The following is a 24,951-nucleotide window of genomic DNA, read 5'->3' on the forward strand; positions in this document are numbered from 1 at the left end:
ACTTGGGGGGTCGACTTATAAGAGGGTAAAAAAATTTCACCAAAAAATATTACTGTTTTAGGGATTATTTTACAAGTTTTATTGTTGAAGTATGCCATATATTTATACTCAAATATGTTAATTTGACACATTTATTTTTTATAACCTATTTTTTTTGGCATTAGAACGGTTTTGGTTATGCGAAAAGGCGTACGATCTCACTCACATGCCAAGACAACAGTCCACTTAGTTAAATTAAGTCATAACTAATAGTAAAAATGTAAACAATACTAACTACCTGTTGCCTGAGTTTATTTTGAAATCTGGTCACTGGCATTAATGGTTGTTCAAACAATGTTTTGGCGGTGATGAACTTCATGAATATTACTAAGCTTTCCCTTAAAATAGACTGATCTCTGCAGTTCACTTATCTAGAGCAATAGGGACACAAATCATTTGGTACAAAAACCAGTGTACTTTCCAGAGTTATCCTCCTTACATGTATTAATATGGCGGCAAAACGTGATACTTTCAGTTTTATCGTAGTGATCTGTTGTCAGTGTTTATAAATAAAGTTGTTGTCTGTGCACAAAACCATCTGTACAGTACTATACAGTAACAGTCAAACAGCTTTCACTCTCTACTAAGGGAATATTTCGTTTTGATGCTATGTAATAATGATAGTTTGATTGGAATAGTCTGATCATATTGCGATGTACAAAACGTGAAAACCGAAGTTTGTAAAATAATTTTCTTTTGTTCAAATATTATTGTTCTCATGTGCTGAAAATAAGAAATATTTCAATATTTATAAGTAGTTTTTCATGGGTCGACTTATAAACGGGTCAATAAAAAAATACGTTTTCAGGGCTTGAAATTAGGGACGACTTATAGTCGAGATCGACTTACAGGCGAAGATATACGGTAGCCATAATAAAAAAAATTGTGCAGTACTGTATAGAAAAAAAAGACAGAAATGTTTTATTTAACGACACACTCAAAACATTTTATTTACAGTTATATGGCATCAGACATATAGTTAAGGACCACACAGATATTGAGTGAGAAAACCCGCTGTCCCCACTTCATGGGCTACTCTTTTCGATTAGCAGCAAGGGACCGTAACCTGTGCCATGCTGCACTGAGATTAAGAAAGCCTTTTTCAATAATTAATTCTAAAATTGCCTGTTATATATTTTGCCATTCATTTATTAAAGCAAGAACATTAACTACATTTATGTTTATTTCAATTATTTTTGTTTTGTCTTTAATGCAAAAAATGTGCCCTGAAAATGGTAAAAATTACCCCAAAGTATTTTGTCCATCATGCCTTGACAAATGTCTAGGGAATGCACTACACTATGTTCAGCGTTGGAAGCCAGTTCCCCATGCAACCATCCATTCCCACTTCTAAGGCCTATGACATCAAATCCACACACATACAGAAACATGGGGGTGGGTGGATGTTTATGGAAGGTGTTGTTTTTCTTTTATTTCTTCTTTTTTTTCCATACAGACATTTGAGAGCCAATACTTTTCTTTCTTTTTTTTAAATATAGCATTATTTCTTTAAAATAGCAATCTTTATGTTAGTTTGAACAACTTTTTCTTCTTTTTAAAAAAAAAAGTAACCCATCATGCAATTCCCCACCCTAACAATTTTGTAATTTGCGCCATGTTGTTGCTGTTGTACATTTCAGAGTGTTAAATGCTTGTTGTTGATTTCAGCTTGTAAAATAGCTAGCCTAAGAATGCTGACTTGACATTATTACAACTACATGTATTCCATTTACATCAGTTGTTTTTGATTAAAAAGAGAATGAATTGAAATTTACGGTCTTTAAAATCCATCTAACTTTTGAGATATCAAGTCAGTCTACAAATTTATATAATATTTTATCTAACAAATATCATGATTATTGTAAACTAATTGTATTCAGTGTACGTTTAACCACAAATTGTATAAATACTGCATTTTCATTTCCCGTGATCGCAATATGCACGAGTGAGAAATTACCAAAGACAAAGGAAATAAACTAACGTAACAGCAATTCAGTATTCACTGATGCAAACAACTATTGGGTTGTTGTTTTTAATAAAAATTTACATCAAGATTTACTTGCGTGTAATTGTATTGTTTAATATCCACAACAATGTTTCTTGTCACGTGCACTCTTGAATGGCTGTCAAGCGTGACCTATATGCACACTGAGAGCAGCCCTAAGTTCAGCCAACGAACGTTTTTCTCTATCTGATTGGTTCCCAATGTCGACATTGGGTTCAAAGTGAAGAACATAAACCAGTCTAGTGGACATTTTGTTTTTACTTGGACTAACTGTGCTGGGCCAAGGATAGCCCACTTGTCTTTTGGCCCTAAACTAGCATGTGTATTGAAACTGATATGTTTTTATTATTTTGGTTTAAAGACTTTAAAAAGTTAAAATAACAAGCTACAGAGCTTTCAGACTTTGCTTTCATATATGTTGAATACATGCCATTAAAATTAATAAACATGATTATTAAAATAAGCAAACATTATGCTGTATTCTCAGGCATGGTCCCCGGTTTTTTGTTTTTGCTTTTCGCAGAATTCCGCAATTTTGTAGAGGAGTACACTGCCGGATTCTGGATGACACAATTTCTCGATACCGGTTACGAGATCGCTATTATGCCAATTGACTACTTGGTATTATTATTATATTTCAGGTGTCGGATAGATTATGTAACCGTTTGTTCACATCAGAAGATAGAAAATTGCTTAGCCAAAATTTTAGCCACTTGTAAAAATTAGCCAATGGCTAATTTGGCGACTAACAGCAAGAGTCCTGGATTATAACCGATGATGGAATTCCAACCGATTCTCAACACTATACTGCATGGTAACCTATGCAAAGTTCACAGTAGAATAGGAATCCTGTAACTTACAGTTAAAAAGTTTATTTTGTTTAATGATACCACTAGACCACATGCTTTCCAGATGGTTCGTCTTCTGGACATTTCGTCTACAAATGATTCATCCAACATATAATTCGTCCACATACAATTCATCCACCCACCTCGGACAATACGTCCATTCTATTACATTTAGACCAATAAATCTAATATGTTATTTCTTAACCATTGAAATGGTTAATCATTTTCGTTTTGTGGTAAACTACTTGTATATGAAACAAACTAACTTTTTGTGGCACTATCAACTTGTTATTGTTTGTCTGTGTCCATTATAGTACTTTATTGATATGTTGTTATTCATGAATGATCAGCTATACTTTCCACAATCAATCAATCTCACTCTCTCTCTCTCTGTCAGTCTCTCTCTCTCTGTCAGTCTCTCTCTCTCATATTAATTTTGAGAGCTCGTTCAAAAATAGCATCAGAATAAATTTGTAAATTTTTACAATAATCATAAATTTACTTTCCCTATTATAAATACAATATTATAACTATAACAGACTATGTCTATCAAATTGTCCCCATCATACTTGGTAACCCCCCTTCTTCCGCGGGCAAAGCCACTGGCAATGACAGAGATATAGGCATGGCAAAGCTGTCATGTCAGGTTACAATCTGCACTTGTCTGGCAATTATCTGTGTCGATATTCCACTAAAGTAAAAAGTGTCCATACATTTATTTAGTCTGTGGATGTAATATACGGTAAATAACTAAGACAATTATTTAGTCTGTGGATGTAATATATGGTAAATAACTAATACAATTATTTAGTCTGTGGATGTAATATACGGTAAATAACTAATACAATTATTTAGTCTGTGGATGTAATATACAGTAAATAACTAATACAATTTTTTTTTATAGTGGACGAATTGTCCAAGAACAATTTATGGTTATGGACGAATCATCTCGAGTTTAACAGTGGACAAATTTTTAGTGGATGAAACATCCAGAGGACGAATCATCTGCATTCTGAGCACATTGATTCATTTATCATTTAATACTGGGTGTTAAATATTTGGTAATTCTGACATATAGTGTTAAAGACGGTACATTTTTCCATTAACAGTAGCGTACCTTTAATATGCACTTTTCCACAGACAGAACAGCACACACCATGACCTTTGATATACCAGTCATGGGGCACTGGTTGGAATGGGAACAAACCCCAATCAAAGAATGGATCCATTGAGGCGTTTTGATCCTGTGACCAATTCACCTCAAGCAAGCACTCTACCGACTCGGCTAGATCCTGACCCCTCATACAATAAATCCATCAAGTTTCAGTTCCAGGGAACATTTTGTCTTCAAAATCTTAATTACAGATATTTCTAGTGAACTGAAAATTGATTGCTAACTACTAGCTGTTTACCACATTAAAACTGTGTAATTGCATAGCGAATCGTGACACGATACTGAACAAAATGTTCCCTCAATTACAATTAGTTTTAGGGGCGGGATTTAGCTCAGTCAGTTGAGCGCTCGCTGCAGGTGCTTGTATCGCAGAATCGAACTACCTCAGTGATTGGGTTTTTTCTCCTTCCAACTAGTGCACCATGACTGGTATATCAGATGCTGTGGTGTGTGCTTTCCTGTCTGTGGGAAAGTGCATATAAATGATCCCTTGCAGCATTAAGAAAATGTAGCGGGTTTCCTCTATTGATTACGAGTCAGAATTACTAAATGTTTGACATCCAACAGCCGATGATTAATATATCAATGTGCGCAAAGTGGTGTCGTTAAACAAAACAAACTTTACTTAACTTTTACAATTAGTTTTACTATTTTACAAATAAACATACCAATGTATGTCCCTTTTCGCTTTGTAATTAATTCATATGTCTATTCCCTACATATTGGTACTTTTACACACACACACACACACACACACACCCACACCCACACGCCCACGCACAAACACACACACACACACGCTTCCTTTCCTTCTTTTCATCGTATTTCTTCCCCATATAGCAGCTCATGCTAGCTTTCAACTTCTTCCACTGTCCACCTCCACATCTGGTCCTGTTGCTTCCCATCAGCTTTAGCTGTGGGCTTCGTCTGATCACTGCAATGAGTGATCAGTGCTTATTTCTGGCACTGTTAAGAGGCACTTGTAACCACCTACTATACTCCCCTACTACCAGCAGTCGTTAGTTAGTGCCGTGGGTCAGACCATCTTTATTAGTGGCAGAGGAGAGGATGCCAGGTGGGCAAGGGGAAGTACACAGAAACTGCACCTGTGGAGGAAGTTGAGACAGGCAGGTGATGGTGTGGGCAGCTCAGAAGACAGAATCGGAGGAAATTGACAAAAATGGTTGATATAGATTGAAATTGTAGGAGAAATTGGAAAGTTTCTTTTTATATTAAAATAATGAGAATGATAGGCAGAGGGTGATAGATGGGAAAGGATAAATGAATGTGTGAGCCAGCTTTAAACTGAAGGGATTTGAACCACAGTCGTCAGCTTGATTGTCCAGCAGCTAATCAACTGGACCACAGAGCTCACTGTATTGTTCCTTTTAGGTACATTATATTCAACTGGATGTTTTACTAGTAGGTTTACAATTTAAACATAGTAAATTCTGGTCAGATATAAAAATGGTCATTACTATGGCAAAATAAAAATAAAAAATTATTTTCACATGCAAATAACCAATATTCACCTTTAGAAGATAATTCGATTATGCATTATAATTTGTACTGTTTTAACTAAATGGTTCTGTGCAACAATATAACATGCAACTAAGCAATTTATTCTATAAACTGACATGCTATTAAGTAGATTCCACTGCGTTGCAAAATTTTAGTACGGTAACTGGATGTTGGTTCACATGATTTTTACCTAGATAACCAATTGTTTGGTTATGTGAATTATGTTTGTGTCATCTGTGAGGTAACTCATCTTAATACACTTGAACTTGTATTTTACACACACTGATTTTACCATGAGTTAGTATTTTTCAAATTAAAAGAAAGAAAGAAATGTTTTATTTAACGATGCACTCAACACATTTTATTTACAGTTATATGGTGTCAGACATATGGTTAAGGACCACACAGATATTGAGAGAGAAAACCTGCTGTCGCCACTTCATGGACTACTCTTTTCAGTTAGTAGCAAGGGATCTTTTATATGCACCATCCCACAGACAGGGTAGTACATACCACATCATTTGATATACCAGTCGTGATGCACTGGCTGGAACAAGAAATAGCCCAATGGGCCCATCGATGGGGATCGATCTCAGATCGACCACGAATCGAACAAGCACTTTACCACTGGGCTTTTTAAGTTGAATGTATGGAGTACAATTCTAGTGATCCTGGATTTTCATTGTTTAAATGGTTTGATAACAGTTCGCCACATAAGCTCAGGCCCTAATCTTGTCCGCAAAATGAGGTGTTTTTTTCTGTCGAAAGGCTGCTCAAGTCACCGAGTGATTTTTAGCAGTAGGTCGAAGTCGAAGTCGCTGTAATATTTGGGACCTACCGTATATCTTCGCCTATAAGTCAAATTTTTTGACCCAAAAAATATTTTATAACTTGGGGAGTCGACTTATAAAAGGGTAAAAAAAAATCACCCAAAAATATTACCGTTTTAGGGATTCTTTTACAAGTTTTATTGTTGAATCATGTCCTCTATTTATACTCAAATATACTCTTCAAAAAAAGAAACGCAAAAGGGTACAAATGGGTTATAACTCCGATTTTATGTTTCCTACCGGTTCATGCTTTGTGAATATAAGGTCATTGCATGTCCCAAACACATTCCCACGGTTACATTCGATAAAACGCAGCTACTGTACAATAAAGTTCCAAAATGTGAATATTCGCAAAAACGCAGCCACGTGCAAACCATGTCACCACTGCACGTGTGTTGTCTGCACGTGCAACATGAACACCGACAGTATAAAAGTGCAGGGTGTTCGCTTGCCTGGCCTCTGTATCTGGCCGACAGTTGACAATCCAGGACATGCCACGTCTCAGTGAACCGCAGAGAAACAATGCCATCGGCCGACTAGACGCAGGCGAATCCAGAACGGCCGTTGCCAGGGCATTCCATGTGTCCCCAAGCACCATCTCCAGACTGTGGGACCGTTACCAGCAACATGGATCAACACGTGACCTCCCTAGATCCGGTCGACCATGGGTCACTACCCCCGGGCAGGACCGCTACATCCGGGTACGCCACCTTCGGGAACGATTGACTACTGCCACCTCCACAGCAATACCAGGTTTGCGCAGGATATCCGACCAGACCGTACGGAACCGCCTACGTGAGGTAGGAATTCGTGCCAGACGTCCAGTTCGAGGTGTCATCTTAACACCACAACACCGTCGACTCCGACTGCAGTGGTGCCAGATTCATCGACAATGGCCTCAACTGCGATGGAGACAGGTGTGGTTCAGTGACGAGTCCCGATTTCTGCTCCGACGTCATGATGGAAGATGTCGCGTGTATAGGCGTCGTGGTGAACGTTATGCGGCAAACTGCGTGCAGGAAGTGGACAGATTCGGCGGGGGTAGTGTCATGGTGTGGGCAGCCATCTCACACACTGGCAGAACTGACCTGGTCCACGTGCAGGGCAACCTGAATGCACAAGGCTACATTGACCAGATCCTCCGGCCACACATCGTTCCAGTTATGGCCAACGCCAACGCAGTGTTCCAACATGACAACGCCAGGCCTCACACAGCACGTCTCACAATGGCTTTCCTACAGAACAACAACATTAATGTCCTTCCTTGGCCATCGATATCACCGGATTTGAACCCAATTGAGCATCTATGGGACGAGTTGGACCGACGCCTCCGACAGCCACAGCCCCAGACCCTGCCCGAGCTGGCAGCAGCCTTGCAGGCCGAGTGGGCCACCATCCCCCGGGACGTCATCCGTACTCTGGTTGCTTCAATGGGCAGGCGGTGCCAGGCAGTTGTCAACACACGCGGAGGCCACACCCGGTATTGACTCCTGATGACCTTGACCTTGGTGGTGTGTCCTATCACTTACTCACAATGGACTAGAGTGAATTGTGAACAATCCTGCAACATTTGGTAATTATCGGACTCACCATTCAATAATTAAATCAATTCTCCAAATGTTACGACAATGTGGTTTTGTGTTTCTTCTTTTGAAGAGTATATGTTAATTTGACAAATTTATTTTTTATAACCTATTTTTTTGGCATTAAGACCGATTTTGGTTATGCAAAACGGCGTGCGATCTCACTCACATGCCAAGACAGCAGTCCACTTAGTTAAAATAACAGCCATCACTAATAGTAATAGCAAAAATGTAAACAATACTAACTACCTGTTGCCCGAGTTTATTTTGAAATCTGGTCACTGGCATTAATCGTTGTTCAAACAATCTTTTGTTGCCAATTAGATTCATGAATATTAATGAGCTTTCCCTCAAAATAGCTTAGACTGGTCTCTGCAGATCACTGAAGCAACAGACACACATATATTTTGGAATAAAAACCAGTGTACTTTCCAGAGTTATCCTCCTTACATATATTAACATGGCGGCAAAACATGTGATTAACTGATGATACTTTCAAGTTTATCGTAGTGATCTGTTGTCAGTGTTGATAAATAAAGTTGTTGTCTGTGCACAAAACCATGCTGAACAGTGCCATATGGTAAGTCAAACAGCTTTCACTATCTACTAAGGGAATATTTCGTTTTGATGTTATGTAGTTTGATTGGAATATTGCGATGTACAAACCTAATTTTCTTTTGTTCAAATATTGTACATTATTGTTACAATGTGCTAAAAATAAGAAATACTTCAATATTTATAAGTTATTTTTCATAGGTCGACTTATAAACGGGTCAATAAAAAATATGTTTTCAGGGCTTGAAATTAGGAACTCGACTTATAGTCGAGATCGACTTACAGGCGAAGATATATGGTAATCCAATGTCAAAAACGAAATCACACAAGAGACGTCAAGACCCCGACTTGTCGCCATATGATGGACTTGGTTTTTACTTTGGCGCCAGACTGTATATTAACGCATGTCGTACCGGTTGCAGTCAAGCGTTGTTAATCCTCGACAGAAAATAGCTTACTAATTAATACTTTCATTTTAATATAACGACACATTATCAACTATTTAGTAATTTTTAATGAAACAATTTTTTTTAGTTTAAATTTTATTATTGTAAGTAGTATTTTATTTCAAAATATTAATTTGGAATTTTTTTGACTGAACACGGAACATGACGAAACATTACAAAATGTACTGATAAATGTTCACTTGGCCTATTTTTATTAAACTTAATTCTTCCCTTTCTTATTGGGAAGGAAGAAGTCACTTCTCCTACTTTCAATTCTAGGTTAGGGCCTGAACCCATTGGCTGTTTGCATGACTGAAAGCTTGCAACTATATTGAAAGGAAAGGCTAGGAATGCTTGATCTAATATATGGTTATTTCCACACATGGTCAAGAAAGATAATTAAAACTTGGATTAGTTGACATTTTGGTTTTCAATGGTACATTGGTTGATATTTTAGACCAAATGTTTTGGATTGTTGATACTTTGGATTGAATGGGTGTGTTGTTTATATTTTAGATTAAATGGGTGGGATTATTGATATATTTTTTTTTGAATTGGTGTGTAGGTTGATATTTTTGGACTGATCGAATCGATTCAATGGGTTGGTTAGTTGATATTTTAGACTGAATGAGTGGATTGGTAGATATTTTGGATTGAATGTGTGTGGGTTGTTATTGTGAACTGAGTGGGTGGGAAGGAAGAAATGTTTTATTTAACGACACATTTAACATATTAATTATGGTTATATGGCATTGGACAAATATTAACGACCACACAGATAATGAGAGTGAAAACTCACAGCCACCACACAATGGTCTACTCTTTCAAGGTTAGCAGCAAGGGATCTTTTATATTCAGCATCCCATAGACCAGATAGTACATACAACAGCCTTTGTTATGTACACCAGTTGTGGTGTACTGGCTTTATCGAGAAACAACCTATGGGTCCACCGACAGGGATCAATCCCAGACAGATCACATATTATCTGAGTACTTTACCACTGGACTCTGCACCTCTCCCTGATTGGGTGGGATGGTTCATATTTTAGACTGAACAAGTGAGTTGGTTAATATTTTGGATTGAATGGTTTAAATCTGTAATGTTGGACTGGTTAATATTCTGGTTTGAATGGATATGTTGGTCAATATTTTAGTTAAAACATTTTGGTGTTATATACTCGAGTATTGTGTTGCTTTGAATGGGTGGGTTGCTCATTGTTTCCCTTTAAATGGGCTATCTGGTTAATAGATATTTTAGAAATTCATTCTGGGGGTCAGTGACTTATCGGTTAATTTTTCCACTTGTCAATTATAGAAAATTGGGAGTCACAGGTTTTTTTTTTTTTAATAATAAGGGTCATTTGTACTTGTTTTTAACCAATAATGTACATTATTTTGAATATATATCCTGATTTAACGAAAGTGAAATAAAATCTGATTAAAATACCCATTTTGTTTACATGCGTTATGTGATTAAGCAGAAAGGAACTGAAAGGAATGAATAAAATGGGGGAAAACAATAGTTTGATAAAAGTTAATTTTATTTCATTCACATACTGTGATACAGGTTAGTACTGAACAAGAAAAAATATGCACATACATATACATGTACAACATCTACATGTCTCAGTTAAGTCATTTAAAACAATCAGATATTAACTTTATTGTCTTTGTGCATATCTATCTGTAATACAAAACAATGTCAATATTAAATTTGGTTTTAATATTATTGGGTTTTATTTTACTTTTCTATATGATATAGAAATACAGTCAAATCCACTTTAATGCATATCGGTTTATAGCTTTGTATAGTTTTGTACAACACTGATAAAGCTTGGATGATGTGTAGTATGTGGGGGAGGGGGGAGGGGATAGGGCGGGGAGTTTGGCCATTATTTTGGGTATCAGTGGTCTCTCCAGTATTCAGGAAAGGGATGGAGGGAATCGGTAGAGCTGGTTCCACTTATAGGATGGTATGGTACCTAAGATTTGCAGGGTCCAAGTACTTCGAAAATGTCTTGTAAACAACGATGAAGCCGATTACTCTGGTAGTTCAAGACGATGGCATGACTTGTAATTTTGGATGGCAGCCTAAATAAATGGATGGCAGATATTACTATTGCTGCCAATGGATGGCGGGCATATTGGAAATAAGACTAAAGAGATGGCTGACCCGCCATCGCTTATGACATGTAGCGAGACCCCTGGGTATATTTTTATTATAACCCAACAAAAGTTTTATACAATTTATGGACTATTACATCGTAGTTTACATTTGTCTCAGAGATTATGTATGAAGGATGATCACATAGGACCGAGGTTGTTTCAGCTCCAATATTTTGTAATGGTTCCTCGATTTTGTAATGACTTTATTACATACCTATTCAATCTTACTATATTAACAAAGATATTTTCAAACCGAGTAATAAATTTATTTTGAATTACACATATGTGCAATCTGGACTGGAACTTTTAAATGGGGAATTCCCTTTTTATTTTTACTGCAGTTAGTGCCTTTTATTTACCAACATCATATATGATTTACAAATGACGTCACATGGTATTTGAAACATTACATAAGGCTGCCACAGAGTATGATTCTTAACATTAAATAAATCCATGAAAGGAGTTTTGATCATAGATTTAACAAAGTGTTGTTATAACGTTAAATTAAAAACAGTTTTTATAAAACATAAAAGAAGGTATGTATTAAATACAGAACTTCACATACGTTGTTTTTGCTTTCTGTTTATTGCATCATTTATTTTGTGAAAGAACATACCACTCGACCGCTACGCGGTCTCATGGTATATATTCTTGCATAAAATAAACTTGTGCAATAAATAGGAAGCGAAAACAACGTATGTGAAGTTCTGAATATTTATGTCACTTTTTCCTCAGAACATGTCCCCATTTGGAGTTATTCATAACCCTATTAGCCATAAATCAAACAAGGGATTTTCATTTGTGATCGAAATGTTTTCAGTTCATTTTTCAAAATAAAACATTATTACAATGTCATGATCGTCAACTAACTGCAGTAAATTCAATCCACACACCTAATTCAGGACATTTTGAACATATTTGATAATTTATATTTACTACATTGAGATTTTGTAACTGCTGCATACTTTCATAAAATGTTGGTAAATAATTTCGGCAAATATACACAATCGACACTTTACCTTTTGTTGCATTTAATAATTTTCCACCGAGAAATTAAAGTACTTTTTCAGGACAACATACATAAAGGTAGTTTTATTTTGATGCATCAGCTGTCGAGGATCGATCCCAGACCAACAGAGCATCAGGTGAGCACTTTACTACTGGGCTATGTCCAGAATTATTGGAAATTATAGAAGATAAAATTCCACATATAATAATACTTATCCGAATCGCCAACACATGCTTTATAGTCATTAACATTTTAGGCCTTCTCTGAATTTTTTTATTAACTGTTATGTCTTTTCCACCACCTAAAAGAAATATATTATAATGCTTACAAACTTCAATTTCCCCCAATGTATAACAGTTTATTTTCATGTTTAAGATGGACATATTAAGCTGTAGTACCCACAGGTGTAATGAGGCAGAAATGGTCTCAAAAATATGACTGGATAACAGGGCCTGTGCACAGCGCCACCTGGATATGACTGCACTGTAATGACATGTGCCATATTTACATTACCTGTATGGTTTGTACGTTTCTTTGAAACGGACTATAACCGACTCCCATAACACTGAAAGCATGCTTTACATTCCCAACCTTTAGTACTTTACTTGAATGTAATAGCTTTATCATCATTAATCGTAAGCTGGCTTCTAAAATCGTAAGATTATTGACAAAATAGCTAACCGAAAAGACTGCAGAGAAAATCGACCGAAGAAACGGGTCAAATGCTAGAGAATGCGCAATCCCGGTGAAATTGACACGACATGACCGGTTTACCCCGAGCTCGATCTCACGTGCACAGCGGACAAACGACGCATTGTGTCGTGCACGCGCTCACACGTTCGCATCCTGTCAGTGCACAACGTGTTACAAAACCATCGGCAGTGTCACCGTTGGAAACCAGTTTTTACCTTCAACGGCACTATCCTCTTGATCCGCAGACGGTGCCTGTTCTTCCAGCGAGTTAACGGGCGACGCTGGTTCTAGATTTGAATCGGCTTTTTCCGATGTCTGAATCATATTTCTTGGTTACAGACAACATAAAGTGTTATAGAAAGATCCTCTCTTATATTTTATAAAGTAAATGACAGCTGTCAGTCTGAAATAACTTCAGTATTACTGATTTTAACACGGTGAAATACAGAGAACTGAATCTCCGACCTAATGGTCGCCAGTACGCATGCTCGATAGGCCAAAATTGGGTCACTCGTACGCTACAAACAGTAAACAGAGAGCGCCGAATGGAAATTCGTAATGTTGGTTTAGAAAATTGTATCAGTGTCACATTATTTATGGTAATTAAAAGTAGAAAACTACGAAAATGATAGATTTTAGTAATTAAAGGACCTACAGTTTGGTTATTTTAAACAAATCTACGCGCAATAAGAAGTGATATTAAAATCCATCTTGCCCTTATGACTTCAAAATGACACTATATTTTATGTATAGAAATACACATAGGATATATATATATATATATATATATATATATATATATATATATATATATATATATATATATAGTACTATATAGTACTATATATATATATATATATAGTACTATCTATATATCTTGTATTCTAGAGCAGTTATAATCGGTTTTATTTTATTTTAAAAATTACTTTATGTTTAAAAATGTTTTAATATACATGTGCACGTATCCAGGTTTGTAAGAACTGCTGGGGTGGGATGGGTCGGGTTTGTACGTGCCCCCTCCCCACACACACCCTTAAAGGGACATTCCTGAATTTGCTGTATTGTAAGATGTTTCCGACTAATAAAATATTTCTACGATTAAACTTGCATATTAAATATAGTGTCTTGTTTAGAATATCAGTGTCTGTATATTCAATGTCTTTCTGGTCGTCTTAATATTTGTAAGAAGGAAGGAAATGTTTTATTTAACGACGCACTCAACATATTTTATTTACGGTTATATGGCGTCAAACAGATATTGAGAGAGGAAACCCGCTGTCGCCACTTCATAGGCTACTCTTTTCGATCAGCAGCAAGGGATATTTTATATGCACCATCCCATAGACAGGATAGCACATACCACAGCCTTTGATGTACCAGTCGTGGTGCACTGGCTGGAGCGAGAAATAGCGCAATGGGCCCACTGACGGAGATCGATCCCAAACCGACCGCGCATTAAGCGAGCGCTGTACCACTGGGCTACGCCTCGCCCCTAATATTTGTAAGAAGCCCAAATTGGAGTCGAATGATGATACATTGAGATTTGCAGGATTTATATATTTTTTGGCAAAATATCATAAGGACTCGTAAATACTCGTAACTAACTCGTAACTATTCGTAACAACACGTAAGCAGGTCGTAACTAACACGTAAAAGCTTCGATGAATAGTAACATTCCGTAATATACTCGTAACAATCCGTAAAAAGCTCGTAAAATGCCCGTAAGTTGCTCGTAGTTATCCGTGACAACTCGTAACAAATCGTGGAATTTTGCCGTAATAACTCGTAATAATCCGTAATAAACCGTAAATAGCTTCGTAACAACTCTTAAATCGGTTGTAAAAGTGGCCAAATCGTAAGGATCCGTGAATTTGTGCGATCCGTAAGGACTCGTAAGAAAAATCCGTGTATGTGAAGGGGGCATCAGGTATGTTTAATTATTCAAATCGGATTGGTAGTATAAATAATAATGTTAGTGTACAAGTTGCTAGTGTTTCTGAGGATTTGTGAGCCAATGCCTCTGATACAATAAGGCAAACAATAATTAATGGTGAATTTTAAAGTTTACTCTTGTCTAAATCCATACCCTTTAAAAATCAAGAAAACTACAATTCTTTACGGAGTGGTCGTTTGGTGATGCAGGACAAAGTAACCATCACCAAAATAAAGGATAATGATCAATGGACAAAATGCATTTATTGTATTTTATTAGCCTGTACACTGCTGTCCATCCTTCTAATATTTCTGGCCTTTTAAAATATATGCACGCTATGACGCTAAGAGCTCAGAGAGGATTGGGTTTCAAAAAAGGAAAAGATCCAACAGCTCCATGGGGGTAATAGATAAAGAATTATGGCTTTTGTATATGTACTATGATTCGACAAAGACAACAGCAACTGCATTAAAATCAACAGGCCTGTGTTTGAAATGTTATACTTTTGACAACATTGGCACTTCCTCGAAACCGGTTTGTTATTACCTACACACCTGATTGAAATGTTCGGGTAATCATCATAAATTGTTATTGTTATGTCTAGTAGAAATTAACATTTTAGGTCAGATGGCATTTCACAATCAACCAGAGGCGGATCTAGGTGGAGGGCAGGCCCCCCCCCCCCCCCCAAAAAAAAAAAAAAAAATAATAATATTGCGACAGTTATAATTTTATTACATATTAATTTTAATTATTTTTACGATCCCCTCCAAACCTCCCCCAAAGTTCCATTGGCATTCCGCCTCATATCACTGCCCCCCTTCTTGCGTCCATCAAGCCGATCATTTTATCCAGCAGAACGTAATCTCAGACTCTTCACGACAGGAGCAGTTATATCTACAGCACAGAGGTTCGACTCCAGTTAATGCAAACTCGCTAAATCATTTACTTGAAAGTTGCCCAAATCATGATGTAGTTAAAGCATTAGCGAGAGGTTTTATTTACATTATGATGAGTAAGAACTTCAGCTAATAATGAAGTTTTAGGTTTTGAAAACGTTTTAAAATAGATACGGTTAGATAGAATCGCTGGGCTATTTGTTAGTCGCACGTTACCAAATTTAAGGTTATCACCAACAGGTTTGGTAGCAAAGAAAGATGGCAATTGCAGACTAATTCATCACCTATTCTATCCACTGGGATCTAGCCTGGATGATTCCACTCACCCAGTTCACTGTTCTGTTTTTTTAATTATAATATATTTGATAAAAGGTAAACAGTTTAGGACATGATAGGTAAAATAACCGGCCTCGGTGGCGTCGTGGCAGGCCATCAGTTTACAGGCTGGTAGGTACTGGGTTCGGATCCCAGTCGAGGCATGGGATTTTTAATCCAGATACCGACTCCAAACCCGGAGTGAGTGCTCCGCAAGGCTCAATGGGTAGGTGTAAACCACTTGCACCGACCAGTGATCCATAAATGGTTCAACAAAGGCCATGGTTTGTGCTATCCTGCCTGTGGGAAGCGCAAATAAAAGATCCCTTGCTGCTAATCGGAAGAGTAGCCTATGTAGTGGCGACAGTGGGTTTCCTCTCAAAATCTGTGTGGTCCTTAACCATATGTCTGACGCCATATAACCGTAAATAAAATGTGTTGAGTGCGTCGTTAAATAAAACATTTCTTTCTTTCTTTTGATAGGTAAAATGGATATAAAATCAGCTTTTCGACTACTTCCAATACATCCAGTAGAATTTGAACTTTTAGGTTTCAAATCAAGTGACCAAATATTTGTTGAGAAATGTTTGCCAATGTGATGTTCAATATCTTATACCTTGTTTAAAAAGTAGTTTTTATGTTTAGAATGGATACTTAAATTTTAGTCAGGGAAGGAAACTGTGGTCCATTATTTGGATGATTTGTTTTATTTGCTAGTCGAAAAAATACACATGATTATATAACACTCCTTTTTTGTCATTTTTGATGGGTCACCTATCACTCGTTAACAAGTCACATCTATATTTTTTTTAAAAAGCATTAGCAGCAGCTAATCATCAACCCCTCCCCCTCTCTACAAATCACACTATTAGAGGTATTTCACATTCCTATTGCTCATGCGCGCGAAGAGTAACGTCCCTTGACAAAATAGACTGAAACTAGTCTATTTACAAATTGGGGGGCGTGACAGACAGGTTGTTATGGGCGACTTGAGTAACTTTGGCAACTAACATGTACATATTTCGAATTAGATCGTATAATGGCCGTAGAAAACGGTCCGCTGAAATTTACAGCGGAATGGTTCAAATTAAAAAGTAGTGCAACAACTTGGACAAAGTCTCTGCAACTTGTATCCGAGGGTTTTGATAACGCCAGATTAAAAGACTATCTCGTAAAAAGTATAAACAAAACATTTGACAGATTCCATAGGTTATGGCATCGACAGGTTATGGCATCGATCGATATATATATTTGAGAGAGAGAGAGAGAGAGAGAGAGAGAGAGAGAGAGAGAGAGAGAGAGAGAGAGAGAGAGTATATACACACACACACACACACACACACACACACACACATATATATATATATATATATATATATATATATATATATTTATATACATATACAGTCAAACCTGTCTTAAGCGGCCACACAAGGGAGTAGATAAACGTGGCCGCTTAAGACAGGTGGCCGCTGAGTACAGGTTGCCACATATATAGTCTTTAAAACATTTGTTGTTGTTTCTTGTTTTACCGTCTGTACTGCTAATTAACGGATGTGTGCTTCATAGTTGACTATAAATCAACTTCAGAAATTATGCAAATAGAATATATTAAATTAACCGTTCTCCACAAGTTTGTTTTCCTTTTCCATTTAATTATTTAATTCCGACTTCATGCGATGTATTGTTATAGTAAGTGAATCTACAAATGTCAAGCGTAGCCTGCCCAGAGGCAATTAGATGCATGTCAGATTCATACTTCCTTAATTGATACACAGTGGAGATGTCGGGACTGAATGGGTACTATTATTCCTGAAGGTGTGAAGATCGGTTATTTGCTGTTGTTAAAATATCCCTTTTATATAAGAGTAAAACTTTACTGTGGCCGCTTAATGCAGGTATTTTAGCGATTTGGGATCCGATTTAGGTTGCCGCTGGCCGCGTTAGACAGGTGACCGCTTATTACAGGTGCATTTACATTATAAATCGTTTGGGAGGAAAAAAAGTGGCCGCTTAAGGCAGGTGACCGCTGAGTACAGGTGGCCGCTAGGACAGGTTTGACTGATATATATATATATCAGGTGTTTTGTTGCATTTTTCTTAGTGTCTATCTAATTGGGAAAAGTTAAAAAAAGAAGAGAATTTATGCTGTTACATGTATATCCATAAAGTGGGAATTTAAAAAAGGGGGATTTGAAGGGTTTACCCACAATCGTTTCCGATATCCATTGGCTGGATATCGATGGAAGGATAACGAATTTCCCGGACATATACGGTTGGAACAGTTAATAATTGAACAATGGTCGTGGCCTCCCATTGCTTTTGCCCCCACAATTTGCAGAGAGGACTATTTTGGCGAGATCTCGCGAAATCTCGCGGTTTGCGTCCTCGAGTAACTCCGCAACGGGCACATGTGGGGAATACCTGATCAAGATATACAAGATGGGAGTCCAAAGATTTCAAATCCTATATTGGGGTTCCTACTGATCAACTTGGGGAAATACATGATTTCAATTAGGGTTTTTCAGTTATGGAAAAACAAAACATATTTGGGTCGTTGGTTCATCGCTAGTGAAAAGAGCCATACGTATGGCGGCATTAATTTAGGACTGTGAATATTTGGTGGCAAGGTCAAGGAGACCTAAAATAGAATTAGGTGGAGAAAAATATAAACAAAAATTACTTACATTAAAACATGCCCCATACATATTGATTAAAACTTACAAAGGCAATGATATTGGTCAAGATGATGATTTTTATTTTTAAAATCCGTTTTGAAGATAATTTTTAAAAAGGAAAACAAAAGCGAAAGAAATTGTTATTATTTAAGAACTATTTCGTTTTGTGTATAAATATTGTAGACAATGAATTCAACACGTATGGACATGGGCGTACATAGGGGGGGAGGGGGGGTTTCGATGGGTTCGACCGAACTCTCCCTGAAATCGCTTTTTTATATCTGACATTGATATCTGACATTATTATATTTACTCAACATAGAAATATATGCCCAATATCTCTGCAATCTATTTTGGAACACCCCTTTTCAAAACTCAACATAGAAATATATGCCCAATATCTCTACAATCTATTTTGGAACCCCCCTTTTCAAAATCCTATGTACGCCCATGATGGACCTAGTACTCTGGGAAACAGTAAAATTGTGAAATAAAACGGTTGATTTCATTATTTTTTACGCATTATGTACGATTGCAAGATAAATAAAATAACCGGTTACTGTTTTAAGATATCGGCTTCGCTCGGTAAAGCCACTCTAACCTTCACAGGATAACAGATTGTTCTCTATATATATTGTTACTATAGATAAATAGTTTCAAGTTAAAATAATTACCAAATAAATCTGTATCCGAATTTGAAGGGGCATCACACTAACGGGTGAGATACGTTTATTACGTTGGAACCGGAGGGAGCTAAGGGGCGGTGGGTCTGTTTCCTCCACCCCCTAATGGAGGACGAAAACGTACGCTTAAATTTTTTTATTTTTTTATCCTGCTCTATGTACATAAAGAAAAAAATCTGGCCTGTGTCCCAAATTAGATATTGTATCCCCCCTAGAGATCGTTCTCCCACTTAGATATTGTTCCTACGGGTATGGAATTTAGATTATTTCTGCTGATTTTATGCTGAAGACACACTGTAAAATGTACATGAATGCACTGGCGTAGCAAGGATGTTATATTGGTGATAATTAAATCCTTTCTGGCTTCACAAATTGTCCCGTGCCGTTGCTGGGACTCGAATCTATGGCACCTAAACGCCCGCAACTTTGCAAACTTGCCACGATACCTTTTGAGCTTTTGAGGCATCCATAAAAAGATGCTCTTAACTCAACTATATGCATGGGGTCTACAAGTTACGTGGTCGATCCCGCTTACGTGCATGAAACAGTGGGCAGACCTGGCACTGGCCAGTATGTATTGATGTATGAATATCTATATATTGTATGTATGTCGAGGTTGACTGTTACATACATAAATATTAACGCACTGGCACAGGGGTTAATTAAATCCTTTCTGGCCTCACAAATTGTCCCGTGCCGTTGCTGGGACTCGAACCTATGGCACCGAATCGCCCGCAACTTTGCAGACTTGCTACGATACCTTTTCAACTATTGAGGCATCCATAAAAGGATGTATGTATGTATGTGTGTATGTATGATTTTATAAAATTTAATACAGTAAAACAAAAAACAAAATTTGATTGGGGGGGGGGGGGGAGAGGGCATTGCTACGCCACTCGCTACGCCACTGCATGGTATAAATATTCGACCAAGTGACATCTTTACACCTATGATTAATCCATATAACATGAAAATGTGTAATCATTAAAACATTTGTCAACGGTAATGATTAGTCATTAATAATAACTGAAAGTGTTAAAAAAATACATTTCGATCACAAGGTGTGGGAGTTATGAACAATGGTATTCGCCTTGAGCTGTTTAAAGCTGTATGAAAGAAAAAGAAAGGAAATGTTTTATTTAACGACGCACTCAACACATTTTATTTACAGTTATGTGGCGTCGGAAAGCTGTATAAAGAAATGCTTCCTCGAAATATATATTTTTAAAGCTCCTTTCTCTTCTTGACAACCTACAACATTATTTACTTTTACTAATGAACACAAACACAACTACATTCTTAATAAATTCGTGGCCTTTCATTATAAACAAAATATGTATAAGCAAAAGCAAAAGCCAAACCCAACTAAACCAAACCAAAATACCCCAAATATCCTCATAAAAACCAACATCCCACTAAAAATAAATAAATAAATAAATATAAATAAATATAAATAAATAAATAAACAATACAATTACCCCCCCCCCCCAAAAAAAAAAAAAAAAACCCGACAAAATAAACAAATAAACAAATCCCCAATGTTTTTCTCTGTGCAAAAAGCAAACGTATTTCGCCATTTTGTTTTTAATGATATGAAGGTTTTACGACACCCGAGCACAAATGAAAATCGGCCATGGGTGTCAAACAGAGGTAGACCTACTAAAATAACTGAACGAGCTGCACCATTTTTACCTCGCCATCTGTGCAGTTAATTCACACTGTGTAAAGCGGACTTCCGGCAAACAAAAATCTGAGTCTGCCAGCAAAACTACAAAATAGTATTATTCCGCTTCATATTCCCGAATTTTTGCCCGAATTAACCAAAAATGTCCTCATCTGAATAACAACATTTAAAGTTTGTTTTGTTTAACGACACCATTAGAGCATATTTATTTATTAATCATCGGCTATTGGAACATTTGGTGATTTTGACGATATAGATTTGCAGAGAAAACATTTTTCGATTAATAGCAAGGGATCTTTTATATGCAGCATCACAGAGACATGATAGCACATACCACGTCGTGGTGCACTGGCTGGAAAGAGAAATAGCCCAGTGGGCCCACCGACGGGGATCGATCCCAAACCGACCGCGCATCAAGCGAGCGTTTTACCACTGGGCTGCGTCCCGCCAGTCTCTAGTTTTTGCCCAAATGCGAAGATTTGCTCCAGCACTGGGAAGAGGGGTGGGAGTGGCAGTTGACCCTGCATGCGAGTTCAGATACCGGGGCCACCTCATGATCCATTCCTTTTTGTGGTGAGGTGGCTTGCATGTCTCAATGACCCAGAGAGCTATGCCAGCAGGAGCTTGGACTCCAGGTAGGGCCACCCAGGCTGGATTGATTGAAGGGTAGAGGCTAGACTAATATGGATCACTGCCGAAGAGCTGGGCCAAACTACTTGTAGGGGGGCGCCTAACCGCAGCTCAACGCATTTCCGCTCATATGACAGAAGAGAAGATACCGGGGTATTCATAATCGACCGAATATTTCTGTTGCTGTATAGTTGGGTAATACATGTTTCATTTTGTTTCTTTGTACTTCCGACAACGTATGACCGTCTATTTTGGGATAAAGATCGTTTTATTTTTAGCACTAATAATTTATATGGCCATGGCGTCAGTTTTGATTTTTAAAAAGAAAGAACAAGTAGCCTGGAGCGAAAATAGATCGTTGACATTCCTTTGTACAACATGCAACGACATGTTCGTAACTAGAGAGGGTGGTTAGTGAGGGTGGATTTAGTTTACCCTGACCAGAACAATATGAAACAAGTTTTTTTGTTTTGTTTGTATGGACAGGACCTTATATTACCGTGCTGTGATTGGTGATGCGTGTCTGTGTGCTTTAAATTTATTTATTTATTTATTTGTACTGTCTCCCCTAGTTATTTTAAGCTAGGCACGGCCTGAAACTTAGGCGTAATTGCTCCCCCCCCCCCTTTTGTTGGGGGGGGGGGGGGGGGACAGGCTGATTTTTGGCCCGAATTATATGAAAATGCCCTAATCTGGATAACAACGTTCATTCATATTTGCATTATTATGAAACAGCTATATAGAGTTCCAAACGAATCGCTAAACAGTTTTATGGTGTGAGTAGAATGATGGAAATGCATGGTGAAAACGTTTTAGGCCAGTTCATTTTTACCGAATATCTCCATCGTTTTAGCTCAAATGCAAAGATATGTACATCCTCCGGGTTACGAACCCAGTACCTACCACACTTAAGTCAGGTGATATGTCCTAGACACATAACTCCGCTGTCTGTCTGTCCAGGACATTCTGTTGGTGGTTAGTCGTACAAGACAAGACAAGATATTTATTCACATATTGAGGCCACGTGACCAAGATAAACACTTTTAAAAACAAATAAGTAGTGCGCTATGAGTACAGTACATATTATTCAATTTAAAATGGCAGATTTCTCTTTTGAAACAAGTCTGTTCCTTTAATATACTTTACATTTTAGTTTGAAATCAATAAATTAAATTTTTCTCATATAAAATATTTCTTCTTAAACTAGTACATGTATATGGACATATTAACCAGGCCTTCTCGCTTATGGTAGCCCCACTCCCATGGCTAGTGATATTCAATGCTGGGCTAGTAAATAATTACTATTGCCATGCCCGACTACTAGTGAAAAAAAAGAGAACAGATGTTGCAGTTAAGTGTATTTTGTAAATATGAATATCCTGACCCCACCCCAACCCACAATGTTAGTGTTTTTAAGCTCTATCTCCCTCTTTAGGTGACATATCTGATAATTATTATTATTTAGTAAAATTGTATTAACTTAAAGTAAAGTAGGGCTAGTAAATTTTAAATCGTAACTAGTAAATTTAAAAAGAAATCACTGATCCATGGCTAGTGGATTTTATACAAATTCTATAAGCCCTGTATTAACAGAAAATGTCATTAACTTTCATCATGATTGAGATTACACTTTGTACAGATAGTAGCATTTCTTTCTATAACTGGGTTATATATTCTTTTCGGTGCTTTTGTTTTATGTGATAAACGTCTAAATTTAGCAAAAATGTCAGGAGATCTTTATGTTGTGACAATGTAATATATAATCTACAAGAGATTTATGAGAAAAATATACTTTCAAAAAATAAGAAACATTAATTTTATTATGCCAGTGTTGAAAGTGTCTTTATAATAGTTATTGAGACAAAAGTCGGTGAACTGTAGTGGTTTTACACCTTATCATTGAGCCGAAAAACTCACTACCGGTGGGAACCGGTACCGGGAATCGAACCAAGTACATGTCGGTCTTATGGCCGATCACCGTTTGTTTGTTACCATTAAAGGGACATTCCTGAGTTTGCTGCAATTTTGAAGATGTTATCAACTAACAGAGCTTTTTTAACAATTGCAATTAATTATCAAATATATTTTTCAGGATAAAATATTAGTGGCTGTATATTAAACGTGTTTCTGATCGTTCTAATATTTGTACTAGGTTAAATTTAATTTAATTTCCTAAAATATGTACGTACGAAATTATTTGAAGACAAAATCCAGTTTGGGCTTCTTACAAATATTAAGACAACCAGATACACTTTGAATATACAGACACTGATATTCTAAACTAGAAAATATATTTAATATGTAAGTTTAATAGAAGAAATATTTTATTAGTCGGAAACATCTTACAATGCAGCAAACTCAGAAATGTCCCCTTAAGAGCACATTAATTTATTAATTATCGGATGTGAAACATTTGGTAAATGTAATGCGTAGTCTTCGGAAGAAACCCGCTACATTTTTAATTATCTTTTATATGCATTTCCCCCACAGACAGGACAGCACATATCACGACCTTTGATATATCAATCGTGAGAGCATTATTGATTTTGGTAATTGAGATCAATATTGTCGTCGATATTACATCACTGGGGTAAGTTTAATCCCCGGTCATACTGTCAAGGATGGTCTGGCCGGATCCAGGGCGGGTAAAAACCTCACGGATGACCCCAGATAGTGGTCTATCCGCAGTCCCCTACGGATGCACCACGATTTAATTCCGGTTTTCGACGGATAAACCAATAATTATTAAGTATAGGGGTTAGTTGACAACGGGGAGCGTTACGGGTCGCTACGGATCGCTACGGATCGGTAAGTTTTGTACGGACCACAACGGATTGTCACGAATGATGCCGGATCGTATCCGTGGCTAACCTGGCGTCCTGATAGTTGACAGTGTGACCGGGGCTTAAACTAGCCGTTTATCACTAATGCTTTCTGGACTGTTTTTTTTAACACTACCCAGTAAACCGAATGACCACTTTGGGAACGTGTAAAATTGGTTTGCAACGTTAGCGAAAATATGACTGGCTGAACGTAGGCCTGCCGTTCAGCATTGGAGACTCCACGTGGTCATCTATGCACTTTACTCATATATTCAGACTCCAAACTGGACCATGCAGAGTCGAATGGGCAGTTAGTAAAATAGTGGTCGACCGGACGCTTTACTAATGGGCTACGTCCCGCGCCTGTTTTAAAGGTGTCCAGATGAAACTAGATCGTGGACAAGCTGATGCTTAGATAAAGCAAAGAGTGATCTACAT

At 37.2% G+C, this 24,951-nt stretch overlaps 1 protein-coding gene across 2 annotated transcripts in view; it reads right to left on the reverse strand.

The window, feature by feature from the left end:
* Window positions 1-24,951, reverse strand: part of LOC121382767 (nuclear receptor subfamily 5 group A member 2-like) — a 220,271-nt gene that overhangs the window by 83,757 nt on the left and 111,563 nt on the right. Inside the window, exon 1 of one of the 2 annotated variants that reach the window (XM_041512350.1) lies at window positions 13,085-13,366. The exons of the other annotated variant lie outside the window; for it this stretch is intronic. Within the exon in view, the coding sequence (XP_041368284.1) occupies window positions 13,085-13,193 (109 nt within the window). The 5' untranslated portion in view covers window positions 13,194-13,366. Of the gene's footprint in view, window positions 1-13,084; window positions 13,367-24,951 lie in introns of those variants that run through there. 2 annotated transcript variants of the gene reach the window in all.

The sequence above is a fragment of the Gigantopelta aegis genome, chromosome 10 (genome assembly GCF_016097555.1).
Source record: "Gigantopelta aegis isolate Gae_Host chromosome 10, Gae_host_genome, whole genome shotgun sequence".
NCBI lineage: Eukaryota > Metazoa > Mollusca > Gastropoda > Neomphalida > Peltospiridae > Gigantopelta > Gigantopelta aegis.